Source organism: Gymnodraco acuticeps, unplaced genomic scaffold (assembly GCF_902827175.1).
Source record: "Gymnodraco acuticeps unplaced genomic scaffold, fGymAcu1.1, whole genome shotgun sequence".
NCBI classification, from domain to species: Eukaryota; Metazoa; Chordata; class Actinopteri; order Perciformes; family Bathydraconidae; genus Gymnodraco; species Gymnodraco acuticeps.
The window spans coordinates 278,209-297,494 of record NW_022992177.1 but is presented as its reverse complement, the minus strand read 5'-3'; the positions used below and the strand labels follow the sequence as shown (position 1 = coordinate 297,494).

Below are 19,286 nucleotides of genomic sequence, written 5' to 3'. Positions count from 1 at the left end.
TATAGGTCAACCATATTTTATAAAAAAACTGGTTTTGCTGCTGTATTTAAAAAAACAATAATTCATTTTTTTATGATGTAAGAAGAGATAACAAATCTAAACATAATTCAGATCTAATTAGGACAATGCCTGCTGGGCTGCATGGCTGAGATAAGATTTGGGGGTTTCACTGCTGCTGTAATCGTGCTCCCTGTGTGAAGTGGGAACTCGGGGGTGTGAATAAGCTGAGAGCTGGTTGGAGAGCTGGTGACAAACGCTCCGGATTTGCCCCACAAAACGCAGAGCAGTAACCTGACGGACACTCGCTTAAACTGTTTAAATTCCTGAGCAGCGTATCCTCGAAAGTAGCAGGGGAGCCCCTACTGTTTCATGAGAGACTGGGAAGTGCTCAAACAATGGACACGGGGAGCGCGTTTTGTCGCTGAGTGTTCACGGAACGGGACTGATGTTTTGCAAAGACTGCTGCTGCTGCTGCTGCTGCACGGAAGGGGCCGTGGAACCACAAAGCGAGGAGAAGGAGAACTCAAAGGGAAGACACGCCAATAAGGAGGGCAAAGCAGGACGCGTGTGTGCAGAGAAGCAGTGCCCTAGATCTGAATAACATCTGAGTAACTCTGTCATTCAGGATCCTTTTATGCTGTTTCGAGCACAAGTTTCTCCACCCGCACCTGGATAAACAAAGGGAATGCGTTCAGTGGCAGCCCATCTCCATGCGTAACTGGAGACGCATGGGCGCGTATTCGCTGTACTTTTTCATTATGCGTACAATAAATGATGTTTGTTTTGTCACCTACTCATGTCCTGTCCCATGACCACACTGCTATAGATGCAAAATAGACTTCCTCATACTTCATATCTGCCATGAGTGATGGCGATGCCTGCAGAATCTGACAGTACCGGTGCGCAGAGTAGCACTCGTGAAAAAAGCTTCAGCGCACCGGATAGCAATGGTTATGTGAAAACATGTGTCATCCCACTGTGCCGTGACCGAGATTACGAGTCGTGGGTGAGGCTAATGTTCACAAAAATATGGAGTTCCCAGAGACTCCGGAGTGCGGTGTGTGTGGGGTCGCTTTCGGTTTTTCTCGCTCTGCTGGTCAAATGTGCAGACTGGAAAGCTGAAGCCAGCAGCAGCAGCGCTGACAACACACTCTCGCGTTCATCGTCTCCCCTTCACTTCGTCTCAGGCTGCGCGGCGGAGCTGTTGCAAACTTGCTGGAGTGTTGTTTCCCCACTGGTTACCCTCGTTTGTGCCTTCTTTTGGGTCGGTGTCTACTTAATCCGCTGCGGAGTGCTCATCCAGAGCGCCCTCTCCTTTCTAACCTTGTGCCACCTGGGCGAAGCAGCGGCGTGGTCTCTCGTGGACGGGACAGATGAGCAGCTGTTTTCATTCACGACAGCAGCCGTGGTCGTGCTCTTCTGCGTGGCCACCGGTGCACTCATGGTAGCACGGCTGAATCAGGGCATATCGTTGATATTTTTCATCAGCTTTGTCAGGACTATCTCACTCTTTTCGCTGCAAAAAGTTCGGTCCACTTGGAGACCGTACGTAGCGTACCTGGTTGGAGTGCTGGGCATCCTGCTGGCGAGGTATGCTGACAAGCTCCTTCCCAACCAAGGGAGACACAAGGAGGGCTGCACCCCCGTGACTGGAGCCAGGGAAGATATCCCTGTATTTAAAAGGTGCAGGAGGTCCAGTTCTGTGATAGCCTCAGAGATGGCACACAGTCAGTCCAACAGTAAGTCACATCGCCGGACCTCTCTGCCATGCATCCAGAGGGACCAGGTAAGAAGTTTCTGTCCCAGACAACTTTTCTATGTTTGCCTTGTTTTCTGCTTACAATGACCAGATTTGTGTTTTTGGGAAACGGAGGAAAGGAGGGAGAAGGGATATAGCAAAACCAATCATACAACATTGCCTTGTTTATTATTATTATAACAATTATTATTACCATTATTTGTATTATGATTATTTATTAAAAACACATTTGTATTTTTATAATTATTATTAATATTATTACTGTAAATACATATTTGATTGAAGATTACAGAGGTGTATTTTTTATTTCTTGTATGTGTAGTATAACACAACACCACAACATCAATAATAGAATAATAATTGTAATAATAATGAAAATACAATATTATTACTTGGATCATAATCATTTTAAAAAGTAGTAGTTGTGGATTTTCTTTTTCTTTTCTCTTGTTGTATTACAGTACGTGTTTACATGTCATGCCTCTGTTTTACACTACAGTGCGGATAAGACATTTTGCTTTGATCTTTGCTCAGTTGTTGTTGCTCAGATCGTCTTTGGACTGATATCATGTGATATTATGTGGATCCACTTACAGCCATTGGCTGGCAATAAAGGAATTGCAACCATTTATAATATTTTATTTTCTGTTTTAACATATCTCTGCATAATGCTTCATTATTTTTGTATTTTATGTTACGTTATCTTCTTCTAAAGTTATGAATTATTCCACATGTCTGAAATGCTCCTGTGAAGATGTGCTCCAGTCAGTCCGAGTTGATGATTTATTAATGCAAATGTAACAGTATAATTGCAAGTGTAGCTCTTTTCTTAAAATAAAATTCCAAATTTGGTATTTAGTTGCTGAAGTGATGCTATTTTGGAAACAGCTTTCAAGTGCTGATGAGAAAGGGAAGCTGAGGACACGATGTCAATGATTCATCTCATCTCTAATTATTTATGTCAAACATTCTCCCCGGATGATCTCTAAGCCACTGCCACAAAACTGACAAATGCATTATTATCTCTCTGTCCTGGACTTTAAAACCACTTGCTCCTCATCATTTATCGGGGATTGCCATCCGTAAACTCCTGGAATGTAGCAGCTCTGCTTTAAACCTCCTCTAGTTCTAAAACACATGCATACCTTTGTTGAAAGGAGATGGGGGGCTTCACTCAAGCAGACTTATCAGCTCCTCGGCCCTCCTTATGGAAAAGCAATGAGCATGCTGAGCATGTGGATGGGAAACAGATTTCTGCAGTGATCAAAGCTCTCGTTGTGACCTGTGAGTGCGGTGAGGTTGTGAGATGAGAGGCTGCTCTGTCGGCCGGCCACTTGAAAGATGCCCTCAGCTCTCAGGCTAGTTAGCGTTGTAGTGTGCTTGTTTGTTTTTCTTTGTGGTGACACTCACACACTCCTGCATACACACATCGGATATGAAAAGACTCTTAGATACTTTACAGTTTACATTTTATTCTGATTTAGGTTTGATGTCTCAGCTGAAGCTAATCCAAGTGTCAATCATTATTAGTTTAATGTGAAGTAGTTTCCTGCAGAAAGGGAGTGAGCTTTTGGATGAGCTGGAAGATGGTTGCATATTCATTGAATACTTGCTGGATGGTCATAAACAAGGATGTGCACTGATGGCATATTATTTTAAACTCTGCTGTGTTTAAAAGTACTATGATGCAAATGATGGAGAGAATGTCATATACATATTACATATACAAAGACAATTGAATTATTATACATTGTCGTTTATATACATTTTCCATTAAGGTTATACCTTTTATCTCTAATCTCATATTCATATCATAAGAAACAAGAAGAAAACTGTATAGCTAAAAAACAGTGTTTCCATTTTGGTAATCGTGAACATTACCAGGTTTTTAATCAACAAACCAAAGATTTTCTTTGCTGTTGCAGAAGATGAATGTCAGATGAATTTGAATTCAGACTCCATAACTCTAGGGGATTTAATATGGAGTTTCTCAGAGAACAATGAAAACAGCCCTAACAGCAAGAGATTAGTTGTAAACAACTCTCATTGATGCAACTACGGTACTTAACACATTTTTCTGCTTCCAATTTATTTTCTTATAGTCATATCCCAATAAAAGCTGAGCAGAATGGAACAACAAGATGAACAAAACAGAGAATATATTGTAAAGATGGGTAACATGTAAGACTTCTCTGCCTCTGCTCTGTCACCTCAGCCAGGCTGGAGCCCTCTGCTGAGAGATGATCTCTATTACACGCTTCTGTTGTGGGGTAAGACAGCAGTGCTCAAACTGTCTTCATAGTATGTGAAAATAAGAATATAATAGATTTTCTGTAACGAAACCTGAGTGAGCTACCAACCGCTCTCATCTCTAAGCAGTTGAGCTTTCATGGCCTGCCTGTAATTGAGACACACATGGTGTACATATGCTGTCTTAACCGTGTCTTGTCTGTGTGGTCTGTAATGTGTAAACACGTCCATGCTGACCCTCTCTAGTCATCACCTCGCTCACACAGGGCTCTGGCCTCCCTGGGGGGGGTCAGACCCATGTTGGGGGCCACAATGCAACCACCACATGGTGACGGTAACAGCAGAGACGGTAGGCAGAAAAAGTGTCTAACTGCCTCTCCCTGGGAGACAAAATGACTGCATGACAATAACAAGGCCTAAAGAGGCTACATGATGTTGTTACACTTCTGTACCCTTGCCGTGTTCAGCAGAGTTATGATGTTTAAAGGAAGCTGTAAGAGCACCATAACAAGGAGTAGATTTGAGTGACAATGTTTGCATTAGTGCCGTGCGTCTGAAGTGTTTGAAGAATGGTGTGAGGTTGAAGAAGGGATTACGGTTTATACTTAACTTTGTTTTCTTTCAGGAATCGTTTCTCACAGACCTTAGAGTCTTATATAAATGCTCTTCAGATTGATAGGCACTGTGTAAAAACAGTTTATTCATAAAATAAATAGAGCGAAGAGCTATCCCTCTGACTCTTCTTCCTCAGAAGCCTCAAAGCTGCCATGTTGCCCTCGCCGCTCTGCCAAAGCCATGCTCCGAGGCGATTTGTGGATTTAATAAACAGCCATTTTCCCTCCTTTTGATTAGAAAATTGTCTGCCAGTATCTATCAGCTCACTAAGTAGATGCATTTCGTCCTTCCCATCATGAGCGTAATAAAATAAGGTCATTATCAGCTGATCTGATAGCGGTTAGCGGGGGCCTCTGCGGGATAGTCCTCCTTCTTGGGTTAATACAAAATGACAGGCCGGTCTACTGTGTTTCAGCTGGGAATATTGAACTGGAGGAAGAGGTGTGGACTTGTGGCGTGGATCGCTTTTCACAGTGTGTAAGGAAATTTGAGTCTGAGGCTCTCCGTCTGCAGACATCAGCACTGTCATAGAACTTCCTCTCCTCTCATGCAGAGGAAACCAGTCTGCCATGTTGCCAGCTCTTATCCAATGTTGTTAACTAATCTTACCTGAGCTGCAAAGTCTGAGCAGGGCTGGCTGGCCAGGAAGGGGAGTGGACTTTAGCAAAACACTGCTTTTCAGACTTTTCTCTTTAGGAGGCGTTGAAAGCCCCTCCCTTTTCTGTCAGTAACTCCATCCCTCTCCGCGGTGCTCTGCTCTCTGTCCTCTCACTGACACCAACACAAATATTATCCCAACCAGAGGAGGAAATTCTTTCTTAACTTGGATGATAAAGATATTCTTGAAATGTATGGTAATGACTTCCTGTGGAATGGGATCCAAACACAATTACTGTTGCTGTTGTAAATGTTTCCTGTTACTCTATTTTTGCTGCACCATCCATAATTGAATTGTGTTTTGGATGGAGGAGATTGTTGATAGCCTGTAGGGAAGTGATTTACCACTGGGCCACTGCGCTCTCTCATTCCAACAGCTTGTTTGTATTCTAAACACATCGCCTCTTGGGATATCATTTTTTAAAACTTTTTTTTAACTGGACTTGCCTTGGTTTGGAAAGGGTTTCATTGAAAACCTTACTCTGCGTTAGGAAAGGTAGCTGATACCAGCATGGAGTTGTGTGACTTGTGATTGGTCGATCCACTTCACACTTACAATCCCCATTCAGTCCTGTTGTATGAACTGCGCTGTGTGTTTGTGGGGTAGAAATCAAAAGTAGGTCATTCGAGGTTTTGTTGAGTAGCCAGGCAAAACTGCAGGCTCACTCGTACGCTCCTGCATGGTGGAGGGGTCTTGGTCTTACTGATTCAGCGTAACAACTTTAAGCGTGCCGAAGCTTGAGCTCCAGATTTGTTTGTGTACTGTAGTACCTCTACCACGTTGTTGATTATGCAGCGTGAAGCCACATTGCACTGGGATTTGGTCTGTGGCATAAACAAGAGCTTCATGCCACATTTTTTGTCTCTCCAAAAAGATAGGAGTGCGTCTATGGCTAGTTTCCAGATGTTTAAAGAATGATTTGGGATTTTCTTTCATAGTTTAGGCATAGTTTACTTCCTTATGATTACATTGTTTTCACCAACTAAAATGATACGATCTGTTTACTAGGCAACATCACTCTAACAAAGGGCACCTAAAATGGTGGTAAAAATAGGTACTCTGTAAACGACATTCACAACAACAATAACAACAAAAGTCTTATGTTGAATAAATATGAAGATACACCTAGTGGCGGATTTAAGTAGCTTAATCTAAGCATAAAGACTACTGTATAAACAGGGAGAAACAGCATGCTGGCTCTGTTATAATATAAAGATTACCATGATATAGCAACTAGTCGTTATGCTAAGTAAAGACAATCAGCTGCTGTCTGTAGCTTTATATTATAATGACAGTGTAATCGCTGACTGCCTTATTATTTCCGCATCTGAACTTTTTGTATTGACTTTCTGTCTTATTTGATCCAAGGAATCAACTGTGTAGGAAAAATCTTGGTATTACCGATTGTTACAACGGAAAAAAGTACGAAACTAAGACCCTCGAACATAGCAGGAAGTTTTAATAAACGGAATTATCCTTTAAACTCTACATTACATTGCTCACCCATCTGTGTCCAATTCCTGCATTAACTTCATTTACAGCAACGAGAGTATCTCACATCCTAGTTGTTGCCCTGAGCCTCTGATCTCTTAAGCCAACCCTACCAGAGGTCCAGGATGAAGGTGAGTGCCTCCCCTCGCTCTCCTACCCCCTGGCACCACCAAGATCTGGCTCCCCACTGATTACCAGGAAATTATGGAAGGACGTCTGTGAGTGCATTTAAGCGTGTGTGTGTGTGTGTGTGTTTGTGTTGCCAGCAGCTTGATGGCTGCCAGCTGCTGCAGGCTTAGAGGTTGAATCCGCTCGTAGAAACACGGAGGGCCTCAAACCACAGACACAACCCAACGCAGCTGGAAGTGCTAGACAGGCACAGGCCTCCAGTCCTGAGACACAGCACACATATTAACACCTCAAGATCCTCACTCATATTTGAAAAGAACAGCAGAAGCTGAAGCGAATAATTTTCTTCTCTTGTATGTGATGAAGGGTATATTACATGCTGTACTTTCTTCTCCTGCTGTCTTTTCTAGAATGAGGCAATTATGTCACTTAAGTTGTCTGTGTTCCCAAAAGAGACTGACTATTTCAGTGGAGGTGAACAGAATGTTCCTGGCACAAATGTGTGTGTGTGTGTGTGTGTGTGTGTGTGTGTGTGTGTGTGTGTGTGTGTGTGTGTGTGTGTGTGTGTGTGTGTGTGTGTGTGTGTGCGCGTGCATGCGTGCGGAGAGAGGAAAACAATTTGTGTTTGTGAAGAACTAGAGCATTTGCATATGTGGATGTGTTGGGTTAAGTGTGAATAGGACTGGGGTTTCTTTTGAAAAGTTTCCCTACTGTGGCCAATATGATGATTGATGCATTTTTTGGCAAACGCAGGCAAGAAAATAGATCCCTAATGCATCAGAACATGCTACAAGTAATATAAATCACATTTTATAAAATGTTTAAAAACAAATAGTAATATTCAGCACTCTCAAAGTAACCATGTTCAGATAGAAGGTATGCAAACGCATTATAAAACTACACAGAAACGACATATCTGGACAAACAACCTTCATAGACAGCGACTGTAGGAAATGAGTACAAAGGGTAGCGTCTTCAGTGGCAGAGTATCTCAGCAGAAGTGGTAGTAGAAGTTGTGTTTGTTGTGCAGCTCAGGAGGAGGTCTGTCACACTGGTCTCCCCCGCTGATCTGACTCTCTGTCTGGGGGTTTTCATTTTCACTAGTTTCTGGAACATCTTGAAGAGGTTGTTTGAAACAATGCGTCTTTGGCTTGTTTTTAGTTTACCAAAATAAAGTGAATAGTTGTATACTTAAATGGGTACATCTCATACTTGATATTTGGTATATATTAATATTGTTGTCTGCCAAATCCCCCTTTCTATTAAGCAAATAAGTCTAACATCTAATGTTTTCACACGAACAGTCACATGTAAGAGGGTAAACCTCAAATACAGTCGAACATTTTATTATTAACAGGAAACATCTGATACAAAATGTACTCAACTTTTAATTAATCACATTTTTTGCTAAATCTCACTACATTTAGGTGTAGCTCAAAAAGGACTGAAGTTGTATTTCCAACTCTTTGTGAAGAATTGATGTTTGCAATGTTGAGGCAATGTTTTTGCTCTTTAAAGGATGGGCAGTTTAATGGGGGCTTGTACATATCCGGTAGGAGGGCACATCACTTTGGGGAACTGAACTCAGCACGTTCAGCTTTCATCTTTATTTATCCTCCTGAAGGGCCTTTTCAATCACACGAGGAGCCCACCTTTTAGACAGTGATCCCTTACATGAGGGGACATTCCTGTGCCTGCCCCGGCGCTAAATGAGCTGGAATGTGCAGGTTGAGCAGAGCCTGAAGGACGGGCCTGTGGGCGCTCTGCTCGGCCCTCCCCTTCCCGCACGCCCTGACCTGAGCCAACACCACCATCCTGGGCTGTCACCAGGTGTGCAGCTGGCCTCTGCCGAATGAATAGACACTCTCACATCGCCCCGGGGAAGTGTGTGCGCGAGTGTGTATGTGTGCATGTTTGTGAGAGGGAGTAGAAGCGGAGAGAGGAGGGAAGAGTGGTGCAAGATGTAAATAACTGCAGTCAGTTGAATTTGTGAAAAACAAATGGAAGAAACAACTGTTAATTTCCTGCCTCCGAGTGTTCACATGCACATTTTGGACAGAAGGGTCTCTCTGGTTATTGTGTCTCAACTAGTAACACAGTTTCACCCTTCATTTAATAAGCAGGAACATTTTGAACCTCACTGACTGGTGTCGTCCAATAAATCCAAAGATGTTGATTAATAATATATTTGAGCAGTTCACTGCCTAGTTTGTTACTCATGGCTACAACTGGATAGGATATTGCATAATAAACTTCATGCAGCAAACATTTTCCCGTAAACATTATGACTTTTTCATTTCGCAACAGGACTTTCATTCATTTTCAGTAACAGATATAAACGATTAAGACGTTTTTGTATCTTTCCCTTGGGGAAAAAGTATCATTCCAACAAACAAAAACTGCTTTGCTTATAAAAGTTATACAGAAGTAGAAGTACAAGTTTTATCTCCAAATTGAACTTACAGTATCAAAAACAACAGAAGGTATGACCCTGAGTTATACAAAGTAAATATTTGTAGTTCATAAACATTTGAGAAGCATGTTAATTCTTATCAAGCTCAAACTCATTTTATAACTTACTTTATACTGTAAGACTTTTAATCTGTAACAATGCATTACATTTCATAAACTTTCTCAACTCATAATCTGTTTAGTAACTAGTGGACCTCAATTAAACACGGTGTAGTAAAGAGTGTGATATCCCCCTGTCAGCAAGGCTGCATGTCTGTGTAGCTCGATGGCGTGGTGCGAGGAGAAGTGTTATTGTAACCTCTGCCTGGTGAGCACCCCCGTCCCTCACTGGCTCGCCGTGAGTCTGTCTGTCCCTGCAGCCAACAAGGCTTCTGCTGTTCCCCGCTCAATGCCATGTTTTACTCTCTAAATATGTTGGAGGAAAAAAAAATCTCGCATTTGCTTAATGGTAAACCTTGTCTATATGATAAGGATTTTTATGGACATACCATGTTCGAACAGTTAACAATGGGGTTGTGTTTTTACCATATTGGTCAGTTTCCTGAATCTACTCAAACTAAAACGCTAATGGTTGACTTAAGGACATTTGTTAAAAAAAACAAAAAAACGTAATGGGCAAGAAAGTAATTCAAAAGAAGCAACTTTTACAGCCAATTGGTCCGTGGTTCTGTTGTTTCCTATTCATCTGTTTTTGTTAGCATCATTCCTTGAAGAAAAACGTGTATTGAAGTGTGTTCATTGTCACTGATGTGGGACACAAAAGAAAAGTCTTGATTCACTTTTGTTCCTTTTAATATGCTAAGCACAATGAATGTCAAACTTGTATTATTTATTTTTCAAAGTGAATGCCATTTCAAATTGATATCCACTTGTCGGGTGCATGGTGAGGACAAGACATCCAGAGGGCCTCAAGATGTTCCCACACTTGCAAGAGTTCAACTACAGACTGTATTGTTGAGTTTGGAAGCGTGAGTTTCTGCTCAGTTGTTAGAGAATTGGTAAGACGAAGGCATGCTCTCGAGCTTGTCCTCGGTCCGTTGTCCAAAAACCATGCTTAGGCCGTTGGCTCTCCGTCTGTGAGGAGTATAATAAAGTAGTGAAGCCCTCCAATAAGACTTTTCTATACACTGTAACCACCTGCCCATATACACACACACACACACACACACACACACACACACACACACACACACACACACACACACACACACACACACACACACACACACACACACACACACACACACACACACACACACACCATGCAGTCTGGTAAGCCAAGGTGTCATTGATTTGTTGATGCTTTGCTCTGCATTGCCTGGAGACACTAAACAATGTCAGGGCTGACGTGTTCTTGTGTAGGTGACATCCGTTTATACTCGGCCACAATCGATGGCTATGAACAGTGCGTACGTGTGTGTGTGTGTGTGTGTGTGTGTGTGTGTGTTTGTGTGTGTGTGTGTGTGTGGTCAGACAAGTCCTGTGGAGTGGAGATAGTGGGCACCCCTTCCTTCCCAAGATAGCCAAGCTCACCAGCTAATTGCTTTCTGGAGTACGTAGACATGGACGCTGGTTCATGTCACAGCCTGCAAAACAAGACGTGAGAAAAGACATGCCATGACAACATATGAGCCTCGCTGATAAGAGGCATGGCATTGTTTTAGAAAACTTCAAATGGATTCCCATTAACAGCCCATCGTCCACCCAGATAACAGACATGACTGTGTGACATAGACTGTTTCTGAAAGGTTTCTATGTGTTGTAAAGAGAGGTTGAAACTGGAAATGGGACTCATAACAATGTGATTGAGGTTAAAATAGGCGCACTGAGCCTTTATTTGAATGGTTTTGTGCCTGAGGCTGCTTCAGGTTTCTCTCTACATCCTCTCTCTCCATAATGTTTTCCGATAGCTGCTTTTCCATTCATACTCTCGCTGATCCCTTCGTCGCCTCCTCTGGGACTGGACAGCTTAAATGAAATCTCTACACCTACTGTAGCAGACACCTCTTCTCTTCCCCATCTGTCCTTTCCATCGACAGTGGAAGAGTTTAGTGTCAGGTATTCATGGTTTGAAGACCACATTGCAGATCATTGTTTATAGAGCAGTGCAACCGTCTGTAATTCTGGTTTTATATTTTACATCTCTCCATGGTCAAATCCACTCAGGTGTTAAGATTTAAAGGTCCCATGTCATGCTTTTCCGGTTATTACCCGTCCCCTTGTGTGTTCTGGAGCTCCAACAAGGCGTTTAGGACAGAGAGTGAATACACATACTATACAGAGATGCTGTATTAGAAACCAATGTGATTTCGGAACATTGAACAATGTAAATCTATTCTAGTAGACCTCAACAATGGAATTATGATCAGTAGAAATGGCCATGACATGGGACCTTTAAGTTAAGAGGTTTGGTAGGTGATTCATCAATGCTTTTGGAGAGAGCGTTTCCATTATAAGGCCGAGGAATGGCATGTGGTGGTTTTGGCAATGCTCCACAAACTGGAGAGGCAGAAGGACATTTGACGTCACTGGAAACGTGACCCACTTCTCAAGAGGCGAGGAGCCTTGGGCTGGTTGAGCAGATGTTGCACAGATGAGCCTGGGTGCATGCACACACACGCATACATGCGCACCTACCCTGTGTGCACACGTTCTACTCTGCATTTATTTTCTGTTAAAATACCCACAGAGAAAATAAATCACTGGCACGGGATCTTTGGCTGAATCTCATTTGGGTTTGTGGTTCTGCACAGACGTACACTGCTGGGTCCTCATTGTGTGCACTTGCAAAAGAGGTAAAGCACGAGAAAAGGGAGGTTGTTAGTGGGTCAATCAGGTCGTATCACAGGGGTTTTCTTTAAACGTGTGTCAGAGGGTAAGAAAGGAACCTGAAGCAGCTTCAGCAGTATGCTTTACAGCTGCATTGCTCCTTTTATGTAAGGTGGATGTAGGGAAAAAGAGACGATTTTGGACCTAAGAAAAGTGCTACTTCAGTTTCCCACTGACTCCATCCTGCCCATCAGCCCGGGGCGATCTCCTCCTCCTCCTCTCTGCCATCACGGTGGCGCTTTCAGATGTTACATAATACCTTTCTTTCTGGCCTGTCAGTTGTTTAGACGTGTGACAGTGCAATGGGCTCTCTTATCTCTCTTCCATTTGCACTTTTTATTGAAAATGTAAAGGAGCCTGTCACAGAGTTGGTTCCAAAAGATTGGGTAGATTACACTCCTCAAGCTGTGATGAATTCCCCCTTGAGCATCAAAAATGCACCGTCTCTCTCGCTATATCTTTTTTTAATTGTATTTTAAGCAACCATTATCAATATTGTTTGACTAACAAGGGACTGTTGTGTTTTCTTTGTGTACATATTTAAATAAATGTTTGCTTGTATGCTTGAATTACATGTTTTTTTATGTAAAGCATCTTTGAACATTTTGAATACTGCTAAATCATTTAAATGTCTTGGTATTTCCTATCATTTGTATGTAGTTATGAATCCAGTGAAAAACTGTCACTCAGCTCTGCAAATGGTTTTAGCATCTTGACCTCATTGTTTTGGTTTCACCCAATACTTCCCTGTCCTGTTTTGCTTTTACGGAGTTGTTTTTCAGACCAACACCAAACAGAAGACAGACAAGGTTATTGACAAGCTTGTTAACATAGCAAAGCATTTAGCAGCTCAAGAACCAGACCGTTCCCTCAGGAGTTGATGGAGACGGAAACAAAGCTAAAATGACAGTGAATATTGGTCAGGTGGACACACACGCGACACCCATAAAACGCATTGCTCTCTGCCTGCTCAGTGTTTAAAATGAATATGTAACATTTGCTTACAAATACATATCAATTTAAATGTTGATACTAAGACACTGGTGTATTTATAGTTTGTCTCTGCTGCCTTAAGTGGCCAGAAACTCTATTGCAGGATCTTTAAAAAAGTGTTTTTCCCCGCTTTATTCCTCTAGTTTCCTATCAAGCTTTTCTCTCAATTCATTCGTTTTTTTACGTGCCAACTTGTGAATTTAAACTCCCCTGTTGGAGATAATAATGTTTAATCCAATCTGATTTCACCTCCTAAACATAATACACACAATTTGTGGTGTAACCGATCCTCTCAAAAACTGTAGTAATGAGAGCGAAAAAAAACCTCTGGCATTTCACCGATGTCAGTTTATCAAATTAAATTGTGGACACAGTATGTTAGTAATGCTCGCAAAAAATCTTTGTTGGAGACGGCAGTGGGCTGAATGGTCCAGCCTGCAATCTGAGATTCCATGTGATGTTCATTTACACATCACATGGACTCTCACATTGGAGGCTGACTCATTTGCCTTAATATATAAACAGATCATTTCCAGTTATTTTCCCTTGATTCTTGCATTGCGATCACTTGGTATACTTCTGATGGATTTGTTTGGATTTCATCTATGTTGCTTATCTGACTCTGTCCATAATGGGGTCAGAGCATTTCTCCATTTCAAAAAATTGCATTTCGGCACTGTCTGCCAAGCCGCAGCTGGCAGTCACCTCCCAATTTCTGAGAAAAAAATCTGTCGAGTATCCCGGATCTATGGAAAAAGGAAACATCGATGTCGATCTCAATCATAAGCTTGGCTGTGTGCTATTTATACGCTACATGTTGTACAGGATTTTAATCTGGCTCCATTTTGGCAGACCTTTCCCATTCATTTGTTATTTTCCCCCCGGGGAATAGTCAGAAGCTGCATGGTTTCAGGCAGCAGCTGGGTCAGGCCTTTTTTCTCCAGAATTCAGACAAAGTCCATAAAACAAAATGGTGGCTCCTCCAGTTGCTCCCTCTGCCTGTGATGAGCTCATTATTTCTGAAATGTCAGTGGTAATGAAGATTGGTCACCTTCAAGAAGCAACCCAATTGACTGTGTCTGAGGTCCTTGGATTTCTGGTCACGCCCTGCTCGTCGCAGTTGTATTCTCTGTTGCTGAGAGCCAACCAAACAGCATTTCATACAGTACTTATGGAGATCATTCCTGGTTCATTTCACATGTGCCCATATTGTTGCTTCATGGCAGGAATGCACTTGGATGTCGAAGGAAGCACACACATTCATGAAACACACATTCATGAAGCACACACACCTGCGTAAAGGGGGCCGGAGCCTGTGATGTTGCCACAGATGTAATAAGCCCTCATTCATTTCCACGATGGCAGAATGTTAAGACTGATTCAGGGGCCGCTAGATGAAAAGGTCAGCAGGCTTGTTTTGAGTGAGTGTAAGATTTCCATCATCACGCCGCACACTCTACCAAGCCCAGTCCAAACTACACAAACAGTGTCTCTGAAGCCCTTGACAGCCTCGATTCTGCCATTAAGTCAATAATCTGCCCTCACTCTCTCCCTCTCCTCCTCCTCCCCTCACCACTGACCTGCTGTTAGTTTACGTACTTCCCTTTTTACTTACCCTCAACAACGCTTGTCCAAACAGCAGCATCACTTTCCCCCTTATCTGTTTCCCTTTCTCCCACCGTGCCATTTTCCATAATTCTTCCTTCTCTTTTTTCCCCCTTCCTCACTTCTTACCCAGCACCTTTCATTGTTTCCAGACGGTGATGAAACATATTGAGGAAAGTGTGTGGAACTTTAGGGTCTGTTTGCACGGAGAAAGACAGGATCACACACACACACACACACAGGAGTAATTGTTCCAGGAAAGTGGCATCTGTGCAGCCCATTAGACAGGGATTCAGTGGACCTGTGCGGGCCTTTTACATATGGTGGTCAGCTGCTGGAAAGGAACTGGAACCAGAGGTCACATTTGAGAGAAAACATTAGGGGAGATGATGCATGGTGGACACACACACACACACACACACACACACACAAACACACACACACACACACACACACACACACACACACACACACACACACACACACACACACACACACACATACACACTTTTCAAAGTCCTGTAGTGCCCTTCACCGCTTCCCCGCTTCCATTGCTCTGGCCAACTTGTTTATAACCGCTGGGCCTGGCAGCAAGCTGAAGCTATACCCTGTGGGCTACAAAATAAACTCTCACTCTCACACATTTGGAGCCTCAACAAATTCTAACACTCATCCCCTCCTGGGTCACTTCTTGAATCATTAGCCCTAAAAAAGTCTGACACATGTTCATGAGTAAAGGGGGTGGGAGAGAGTGAACTCTGAAAGGCCTATCATCAGTAGCAACACAGTTATTATTGCAGAAAAGTTCTCCACTACTGTAATGGCGGCTGAAATGGCTCTCTAGAGTGCAGGTCCCTGACTTTAATGAGAGAAGAGGAGCGAGTGAGAATGAGAGGAGAGGAGTGAGGGATTGTTTTGCAAAAAATGTTGGGAAGTTAAGTAAGGAGGAGTCCTTCTCTTGCGACCCTGCAGCTGTGATTCATTAGTATATTTGTGTTGCTATGTCTGAGTTGACTGGACCATATATGGATCCGGGCCAGGCCGCGATACTTCCGACTGTGCCAATGTTCTGACCCTTATCTTTAAACATAGAGGCATTCTTAATACAAGTGTAATGGATAAAACTGGATTGTATTTTACTGCATTTATGGATCATCTATTGAACATAAAGCTCCCACATGTTTTATGTATATTTATCATGTTTTTTATTTGACAGATATTTTACTGTAGTTGCAAACTGGTGAATTTGAGGAAGGTGATTTGATGAGGGGTCATCCTTGTTTTGATAAGAAATCATCTTGTGAGGCTTACACAGTTACACATGCTAATATTACTGTTTGTAGCTCAGCAGATGTTTTGTTCTTTACTACATTGGTAATTCATGGTTATAAAATCATTGCAGCAGAGAGAAGCAGTAATGCTCTTGATGTTGTGACCCATGTACACTAATATTCAGTCTTAACCTGTTAAGCCCGGTGCCGCCGCGGGAGGTGTTTTTTTTCTTCTTCTTCTAAACCTATCTTAAAAAGGTCAAATTGCACTTGTTTTGCATCAATCTTGATACAGGTTACTTATTATATGTTATAGTTTGGATTCCTAAAGCTTTTTGTTTACTATCCCATCATTCAAGGGTGGTTTTCACTATAAGTAATGGTTTAACTATAACTATAATAATTTACATTTTTTGACTATGTTCAATCTGAATTTACTTTAAAATAAAAACATCTATATTGATTCTGACTTTTCTCCATCCAACTCACAGGTGTATCATTTCTTTGAGAAAAAAGATTATTAATGTACCCCTTTTAAAAGTGAATATATAGTCATTTGTTCTGGGCATGTCATTTTCTTTGCCTGAAACCTGAAAAACAGGCTCAGGGCTTAACAGGTTAATGTAACACCTTCAATGCATAATTGTCAATATAATATAAATAAATAATCAGATTTATTTTTTCAGTTACTAATTCTCTGTAAAATATTCAACATTTGACATAAATAATACATTCACTATTGTTAGTAGTAGTAGTTTAACTACCATCAATAATTGTACTGCCATGAAATTGGAGTAGATAGCCCATTTAACTCAATTTAACTTACAGTTGGAAATACAGTTGAAAGCAAATCAATGTGGTTTTACTTAAGTTAGTCTTAATCAAGTTAGTCTGTTATAAATTACATTTGTAAACACAATCACCCTGTTTCTAATAATTTTGGCAGTAAGCCACATTTAAAAAAGTTAGTTATAGTCAGGTAATGTCATTACAGGAAACTTTTTAAAGAGAACTGTTCCTTCTGGGTGGTATGCTGTTGGTCACGCTGATATGCGAGAGAGATCCTGCTCACGTTGTTTGAATATGTGTCGTGTCAGAGCCTCGGGCGGTGGATGTAGCTGTGCATGCTGCATGAAAACGAGACTCATTAAGTTTACTGTCCTGCCAGGTGGACTGCAGCTTGTTTCAGCACACACACTCTCACACACATAGTGCACACACTCAAACCGTGATGCATGCATGTATCCATGTGTGCTTGCTAATGGTTGCACAAATTAGCCCAATTACCCACTTTGCAGGGACAGAGCTGTTGGGCTTGTAATCAGATCAACTGAGATATGGTATCGTTGTAACCAAATTAGTGATGCTGCAGAGTATCGTATATCAGGTTTTGGCCAGAGCTCAGTCATATTTGTGGCAGAGAAGTGACATGGAGCGATTGTCCCAAATGCAATAACTGAACTTGCGTCATGCACATTAACAGGTTAAGGACAGTTGACTGCATGTGAAGATAGACTGATGCTCAATAAAGATCACACTTACATCTTAATATACAAATACAAGAGTATATTATGACAGGAGCTACAGTTTTGGTCAATGTTGTCTCACTCACAGCAGACTATTTTCAAGGTAAAGTTAAAAGTATTCATTTCATGGAAAGACATTTGCTCAAATTCATTGCTCATTTTATTTTTTTATTTTGTCGTTCAATAAAACAGGCAATATATCTGTGTCTATTATAAGCACTGTACTTAACAGACGGGTGACTAGAAAAGCTCAACATAACGTCCAAGCCACTTCAGTCATGTGATGCATCTTGTTCGTCTTATTTAAAGCACTGTAATACATCTGTTCATTGCTACGTCCCCAGTCCGGGACACAATTAGTGAAACTAAATTGGTACAACCACATTAGCAGCAGCTGCCTTTCCTACATTTTTTATTTATAAATTGAGGAGTAAGAAGCAGGGCCGAGCCTCCCATGCAAGATAGTAATTTAACAATGTTTTAACAGAAAAAAACTTTTTAAAATCCATACGTAATATTATATTGAATTTTGTGTCACAAAATGTTCCTTTTTTTGTCACCGGAGATGCACAATAGATGTTTTGACTGAAGACACAATTAATACGACCCCAGCTGAAACGTCTGGTGCCAGTCTGGGCTTTTTCAGTTCTTGTGACTCTCCCCATCTGATTTGACCCTCCTAATGGTCTTTGTGGTGGGAATGCATACGGGCCCCAGTAATGGAGTCTGGATCACATGTTTGTCTCGGCATACTCGTCTCTGATAGGCCCGTGGTTCTTAATTACCAGAGTGACTGTTTATCCACACTGTTTGCCTGGATCCTTATCAGCCCTAACAGTGTTTTAACTCCCAGTGGAGAATGTGTGGGAGACGGCGAGAGGAAGTGTGCATGTGTGTGTGCATGTTTGATGTACTTTGTCAGACATGGGTCAGAGTGTGTGGAATGCAGAACACGCAGATTCTGCCAGCGATATCCTGGTTGTGGTTGTTCGATGAGGCTGTGTTTTGCGCTCCCTGTTGTCGGGCAAAGAGTTAGACTTCTCAGTCATCGATGGGACACTCGTGTTTTAAGTTGTGAGCCTCTCTTCTTGCTTCATTCCTCTGCACCAACGTTATCAAGCCAACGTTATATTTGCACGATCTGCATTCCAAATCAGGAGCCCTTGTAAAGGTGTGACGAATTTGGATTGTAAAAATGTTCACACAGTTTATCATCTGTCTACTTTTTATTTAAAGTGGAGCCGCTAGAATGAGTTGGTACTTTGTGTGTGTATACAAATGTGTTTCCATATGCTTTAACTTGTGTGTCTTGTGCATGCATGTGTGAGTGCGTGTGCATATGCAAGGATGTGTGTAACCTGAGCTCTGGCCATCTCCCTGTGTGTGAGTAATGGTCCCTGTTTTATTGGCCCGCTCCTCAACAGACTCTATGAGTAATCACATAATGCCTGCTCTGACGTCAGAGCTGTTTCCATGGTAACACAGCGCTCCCCACTCTGGGGAGGTACGTTCATTTTTTTTTCTTTCCCCCACATCTCGTCCTATGTGCGCTCGAAGCTCCGGCTGCGGATGGAGACATTACTCCTCGAGCTAAAAATCACCTCCCCCTAATCTGTAGTTTCACAATGTGCCCGTATATTAGAGCCGCACACTTTGCTCTCTTTTACCTTCCACTTTTTTAAATTTCA

At 42.0% G+C, this 19,286-nt stretch overlaps 1 protein-coding gene across 2 annotated transcripts in view; it reads left to right on the top strand.

Moving 5' to 3' along the window:
- Positions 1–211: 211 nt before the first annotated feature.
- The window catches only part of pde3a (phosphodiesterase 3A, cGMP-inhibited), a 102,096-nt gene continuing 83,021 nt past the window's right edge, over positions 212–19,286 (top strand). For both annotated transcript variants that reach the window (XM_034204976.1, XM_034204975.1), the window contains exon 1: positions 212–1,786. In XM_034204976.1, the coding sequence (XP_034060867.1) occupies positions 869–1,786 (918 nt within the window). In that variant the 5' untranslated portion in view covers positions 212–868. The remainder of the gene's footprint in view (positions 1,787–19,286) is intronic.